General features: G+C 40.8%; 1 protein-coding gene across 5 annotated transcripts in view; it reads right to left on the bottom strand.

Annotated features, from left to right (window-relative positions):
* Window positions 1–6853, bottom strand: part of VPS13D (vacuolar protein sorting 13 homolog D) — a 187331-nt gene that overhangs the window by 153458 nt on the left and 27020 nt on the right. For all 5 annotated transcript variants that reach the window (XM_025198111.1, XM_025198112.1, XM_025198113.1 and 2 more), the window contains 4 exons: window positions 5166–6853; window positions 4381–4532; window positions 1964–2998; window positions 518–608 (listed from right to left, as the gene is read on the bottom strand). The exon at window positions 5166–6853 is cut by the window's right edge and continues 514 nt beyond it. In XM_025198111.1, the coding sequence (XP_025053896.1) occupies window positions 518–608; window positions 1964–2998; window positions 4381–4532; window positions 5166–6853 (2966 nt within the window). The remainder of the gene's footprint in view (window positions 1–517; window positions 609–1963; window positions 2999–4380; window positions 4533–5165) is intronic.

The following is a 6853-nucleotide window of genomic DNA, read 5'->3' as shown; positions in this document are numbered from 1 at the left end:
ACAGGGCCAGGTGAGCATGCACAAAAACTCGTGTTCCAAAAATGAAAGCACATCACTCCTATGTGTAACAAAGTTGTATTAACCTGGTCAATACCTTATGTAGCCAAATACAAGGTTTGTATAGGTAATTTAATCATCATCTTTTCATAATTTTGATAATCTTGGACAGAGTTCTTTCAGCATTACAACAAGAATATATTTAATAGATCACTTAATTGCCATATCTCCAGACTCAAAGGAGATCTTAAATTAAAGGCAGTTTCCACTTTGGAGAGCACTCTTATTTCCCTGCTTGACATGAGAAAAGCCTTTCGCAGGGATGGGGGTGGAAACACTGAGAAGAAGCAATGCAATATTTAAATCGATAGCTGTTAAGCTATTGGTTGAAATAAATTAAGGAAAAAAAAAAAGTTCTGAGGTCTCAAACAAGCTCCCAACGAAGGGACTTCAAACTCCCAATCCCAATTCTCGTTATAAAATGCGTGCATTTTTTCTGTTAACCATTCACCATACTCACCAATCAGTTCCAAGTAAGTGACAAGTTTTGACACATTAGCTTTCGCCAGCTCGCTGGTTGTCTTATTCAGCACTAAAGATAGGGAATGAACCTAGTCAAGCAAATAAAGAAAAAAGAAAACAAAAGCAAAGTTTGATACTATGCAGCATGACTGCAGCACTGGAACCCTGAGCCATATCTTCTGAACTGGCTTAGGGCACAGGAAGCAAAAAGATGACAAAGATAAAGCCCCTTCCCGTAGCTGTTATTGAAAACAAAACCTAAGTTCTAATGAAAGTTATGCCTTCAACCCCAATATGATCCCCACCCCAACCTCCACACAGAGTGCCGTCCTCACCAGCCTCTCTGATTTCAGACCTTTTCTGAAGCCTTCAGCACCTCCCCTTTCTCCAGTAAAGCAAGTTTTTATCCTCCTTCTCATTAAGTCCTTCATAACTCAGTTCCTCTTTACACATCTGCTAGTCTTCAGCTGCACCGTCTGTTCTGCCAATAACAACAACCCATCTGTCTCTTCCACCCCTGTCTTTGCACTCTTGTTGCTTGTGCTGCCAGAAAGACTGCAAGATCCGAGACGAGGATTATGTTCATTTACGCTTTTGTTCAGAGTTTAGCATAACAAAATTCCTGTTTTAACGTTGCCTGGGCACCAACACAAAATGCATCTAGCTGAGGGCAACAACTCCCAGACTAGTCTTCTGAAACCCAGTAAAGGTATCCCAACCTCCACGGTCTGCAAGACTTAAGAAATTGTTGAGCATCCTCAGCAATTTGCAGACGTGAGGATATTGAAATCAGCCCCATAATAGTCCTAGGAGCCCATGAACTGTAAATGAAACAATGACCCGTCAGCTTTAGAAGGCTTTTTCAAGGGTCTCCAAAACATGCACCCCGCATGGAATCTGATGAAACAATGGGACCTTCTCAATCCTTACCCCCATTCAAACATCATCATGCTTCTCTGACTCTAATCCAAGGGGATGCTTCTATTTAGGGGTTATCAGGATATGCCAAGCACAAGGGGTCAAGGATGGCTGCAGCATTTGTGAGCAAACTAACTTTAGCAGTGTGTATAAAGCCTCCTCAAAATGTATCCTAATGGTTGGAAAGGGTAGCAATGTAGCGGGGGCTCCAGCTGTTCACCTAACACTCACAACGTGGAATAGATAAACACGAGTCCTCCAAAACAGAATCAGTTTTTCCCTTGCCCAAAATTCATTAAAAAACCAAACCAAACCCTAGAATTCATTATTTGTTCACTTCTTTTGTAGAAAGCACGCATCTACCTTCCAAAATCTATGACTGGGATTTACCGTTTTTGTTTGTTTGTTTGTTTTGCATATTTTATAGGATATATTTGAATGCTCTCTACTAAAAATACTTGGAAGTTGTACAAGTCAAAACTTTTATGAAGAAAAACAAAATCAACCTTTGGTAGTTTTGAGATACCTTAAGATCCAATTTGGTGTTAACAGGATCCTGGACTTCTGTAGTTGACAAAATATTTGCCTCTGACTTAACAGTCTGCTGAACATCCTCTGGCTGCACCTTCATAGCATGGTTATCAGCAGTGGATCCAATCCCAAAGAAATCAAGTATTACTACCCAGGTTTGCAGAGTTATTAAAACATCTAAACAGTTGAAGTCAACATCCACGCTTCGGTTAATTTTGTTATAGCGGGAAGAAAACTCAGGATGTTTCTTATCTACTAGGAATATGTTAATATGAACTAACGAATCATCAAAGTTACTTTTTCCACATGGCATCTTGGACCTGCTGGATGTTGGAGAGGGAGGTGGAGTCAAAGGATATTCAGAATCAGTGTCTTCTTTTTGCTTCTTACGTGGGGCACACATTGGTCTTTGGTATGACTGAAAGACATTGGGTGCTTCTTCCATGTGGGAAGGAAGTGAACGTGGCATGTCGGGATATTCCACGTTGGATACAGAAGGGCAAGACTGGGAAAGATATTCCTTGTGCGCCAAGCTAGACGGTTTAGGTGCTCCCCGGGAAACCATGAGGTTCTTGTACATGGAGTCTGGATTTTTTTCCAACAGATCTTCCATCAGCAAAGAACGCAAGGTAATCTGGATGGATAAAGTCTGAGGATGATCCTTCGTGAATTCTACATCAAAATCCTGAAATTTTAAGCTGACCAGACCTTGTGCTCCAAGTGTAAGATCTCCACTTAACTGAACCTGGAGTTCTGAGATACGGAAATTTGCTTGAATCTGAGTAAAAGATTTTGTTTCCTTGACTGGCATCGATTTGTTTGGAACAGGGGAAAAGCCAGAATGGCTGAACAGTCCATTTTCTTTCCGCTCACTTGAGAAGTCTGTGCCTAAGCTGTGAAGCGACGAGGAAGGAGAAGTGGGGCAGTCTGAAGATGCAGAAATGTATGGAAATATGTTCAAATCTTCATTGTAAATTAAATGGTCAAGAGTTTGCAAAACTTGCTCGTAGACATGTTTTGCTAACACCACCTGCATTTAAAACAAACAGTCATAACTGTAGCTGTATCTACTAATGTTTTCCAAACTCACTAAGTATATAAGCACCCAACTGTATATTTTCTTAAACTTCAAAGGTCAATGTATTTAGTACTCAACCCCCCAAATCAAGCCTTTATACATGTAAACATGAATCCAAAATAAAATAGGATGTGAATATTAAAGCAGATTAATTATTCTAAACTAGAATTAACACTGAATAAGACACGAATAGCCCCAATAGGGGAGAATCCCTCCAACAAAGGGGCTGGCACGCAAATTGAACCACTCCACCTATTTCAGATTTCAACACCTCTGGGAGCACAAAGCTTGTGCTGTTGAACTCCCAGATGTGTCAGGGGTCAGTATCCCACAAAGGAGATAAAATTAACCTCACCTGAAAAATGTAAGCTTAATTACAGGAAAAAAAAAAAACCGTTGAAATGCTACTGTTCTGTAGGAAGTGGTTTTGTTTCTTATTTTAATTAATTGGCAGCACTGATCTCGGAAATATATTCAACCTGGGCACTGAGAGTGGAACACTAACCGTAATACTTAGACCTCAACAAAGCATTTCCTCAGAAGAAAGGAGAGCCAACTTCCTAGTTGCTACTCTAATTCTATTCCTTGCCTTTGCCTGGCAAATCTCAAAAAATCTGGCAAATCAGCAATCTTTGCTGAGACTGCAAACAAGCATACCAATTAGGATATGGCTGCAGCAACTCATTTCATGCAAGTTGCCAAAATGCTTTAAGATAAGATGAGTTTTAAGAACCATTGTCCAGGGTTAGATCTGAATGAGTGATCTGTAGATAAAATGTCTGGATGCCGTTTTGCAGTCTCCTAAACCAGGGCTGTCCAACTTCCTAGTGGCCAGGCACCACAAGTGCCCAGCTGCATGACATGCAGGACGCAAGCCTCCAGCACCAAACTGTGCGGTAGCAGTGCCCTCTCCATGCCAACTGCACGGTGTTAGCACCCCCATACCAAGCAGGTCCCCTTCACTGCACCACAGGCAAACCGCTACCATGCTGCACCAGTGTCTTAGTGCCACATGGGATTCCCAGGTCCCCCCAAGTTTCCTCATCTGCAAGCTCTCTGCCCCTTGTGGTGGGGGTGGGCAGCAGGACCTAGAAGGAAGGGGGAAAACCAGAGATTCCAGCAGTAGCTTGGGGGGCTCCTGAGACCCGTGAGCCACCATTTGGATAGCCCTGCCAATCCACCCAATCTTTGGTGATGACTGGCTGCACCTTGAGAGAGAACATTTTAAATTGAAAAAAAAAAAAAAAACAAAAACCCCAAAACAAAACCCCTTGATTTACAGGAAAAATAATCTATATTGATACTGAACATTTATAAATATGAGCATACTTTACCTGAAGAGGGTTGACAAATTTCCCCTCAATCCTCATAATACTCGATATTTCAAAGTCTTCATTACTTAAAGGGAATGTTAAGTTCAAATCTCTCTCTAGTGGGATCTTTTCCAATTTAAACTGGATCGTGGTGTTGTTCAGAATGTGAAAAGCTGTTTAAAAAGAAGAGATTCACATGTGTTTTTAACCCCGGCATCCAGGGGATGAAAGACTAAATGCATCATAATGAAACAAAGGTCAAATGAAAATAAAAGGCAACAAATTACATTGTTGTGGGATAGCCAGTTCAGCCTGCAGGTTAATTGTGTATCTTTTATCGTGGGATTGAATAAGTACAGTACAGACTAGACAATGATATATCCCTACTTTTGCAGATCTAGTAACGAATCTCCTAGTTGCGCAAAAGAGCTTTTAGAAAATAGTAGTTCTAATCATGATTTAGTAATCATGCAATCTGTTTTCCGATACAGAGAGTACAATCAAGATATAAATAAAATCGGTCCACTGTCCACTAAGGTTGCTTACAGACTTAAAAAAAAGTTTAAAGAGCTGTTTTTTGTTTGGCTGGGTTCTTTAATGTCTGTAAGCAGCCATAGTAACTAAGTTCACCAGTACCACATTTCATGAGGGAACCTCCTTTTAAATAGGCAGCTATCCAACACACACTTTATTCACCAGTACCACATTTCATGAGGGAACCTCCTTTTAAATAGGCAGCTATCCAACACACACTTTAATATTTTCCTAGTCAAAATAAAAGCAATAGAACCCTCTCATTTACTTACCATGTCCTTTGTGTAAAGACTCAAAAAAATCATGACGCGTAAAATGGGATTCTTCCTGACTGCCAATGCTGCCAGGACCAGAAGAAGGGTGCAGGCCATGCGTCATCTCACACGTAGCTTCTTTCTTATTCATAAACTGACTGCTATTTAAAGAATATAGTTTAATGTCTTTAATTTCAACTTGCAACCTGTCACTTGTAGATTCATCTTCTCCAGGTACAAAATTCTGAATAGATATTTGTCCTAAGTGTCCTACAAGGAGTTCAGGGCTACCTGGTTTGCGAGGTATTGATACAATGGGTGACTCTATGTTTATATTTAAAATAAGTTTGATAGTCTCAGTTTTGAGAGAGGATGATCCAAATTCATCTCCTTCATTGTCTTCCACATTGACGTGTTCTCTTGACCGCGGGGTTGTGTCGAACAAAGAGACCATTTCACTATACTCGGCAGTTTTGGTTGCCAAGACAGTAGTCACTTTTGTGGCTGCGCTCTTCAGCATGCTGCGGAAATTCTCTTCCAACTCATCCATAGACAGAGTTAGTTCTTTCAAAAATTTGGCTGAGTGGTTGTAATGTAACGAAGCCATTTTGAGGTTAAGGGAGCATTCGTCTTTCGACTGTTCTGTGAAAGTGAAACTCAAAGCATCTGGGAGGCTCCTACCATCAAGCCCAAGAAATACAGATTCAAAGTAGCCAATGTCACTGATGAGATTTTCATACCTTATTGTATTCCCTATGCTAACAACATACTGGTTCTTCATGGTATCTTGTGTCAGATCCATAAGGTGCAAGCAGCCAAGAGAGCCATTTACATCTAACCTGCTACACATAGATACATTCACTTTGGTGCCACCAATACTTGCCGTTGCAATTTTTCTGCCATATTTTTCACCATTTGTCATCCTGACAGTCCTAAGGAGAAGTATATTTAGCCAATGGATGTCCACTGTTACTTCTGTATTCTGTACATAAGTAGACTGATAAGTTTCCTGCTCCCTAAAAGTTTTTTCTAAGTCAGTCATTAAAGGTTGGGGGCTAGAATCTTCCTTCTCCTTTGGGAAAGATTTCTGGAGAAACCCAATAAGTTCAACAATAGTCTCTGGGTTAAGGATGATATCCAGGTTGTTCACCTGCACAGACATTACTTGAAGTGTGCTGTCTAAATTCATGGATGGGCATTCCGCACTCACAAACTGGTATTCCAGTTTAATCAAAGATTCCTGATTTTTTAAGTTATTCGCAGATGAAATATTTGAGGCTGCAGCACATTTTTCTGTCAAAGTAGCCATATCAATTGGATGGGCCTCATATGGTCCACAAGTGGGAGACTGTGCTCTGCTATCTCGAAGGCTTCCTGTTGGTACATCAAAACTAAGATTCTTGTGAGAAGCCATTAAAAGATCAAAATCAGAGCCATAAGTCTGCATAGTGTCGACCAGTAGCAAACCATGGACAGTTAGAGATACTTCCGCATCATAAGGCCTCTTCACAAAATGGGCATTAGTGCCAAAAACCTTGAGTACAGAGATGTAGCGCCCATTACTTTCTACACCGAGCTGCATGCAGTTAACTTTAAATTCAGCTAGAAGAAGTTGCGACTCTACAAGTACCTCCCTAGTATGCTGTTCCAGAGTCACAACACTCTGGGTTAAATTCATTACAGAGTCATGCAAACTGCCACCATGG

This window comes from Alligator sinensis, unplaced genomic scaffold, assembly GCF_000455745.1.
Source record: "Alligator sinensis unplaced genomic scaffold, ASM45574v1 scaffold569_1, whole genome shotgun sequence".
Classification (NCBI taxonomy): domain Eukaryota; kingdom Metazoa; phylum Chordata; order Crocodylia; family Alligatoridae; genus Alligator; species Alligator sinensis.
This window is presented reverse-complemented; position numbering and strand designations above follow the sequence as displayed.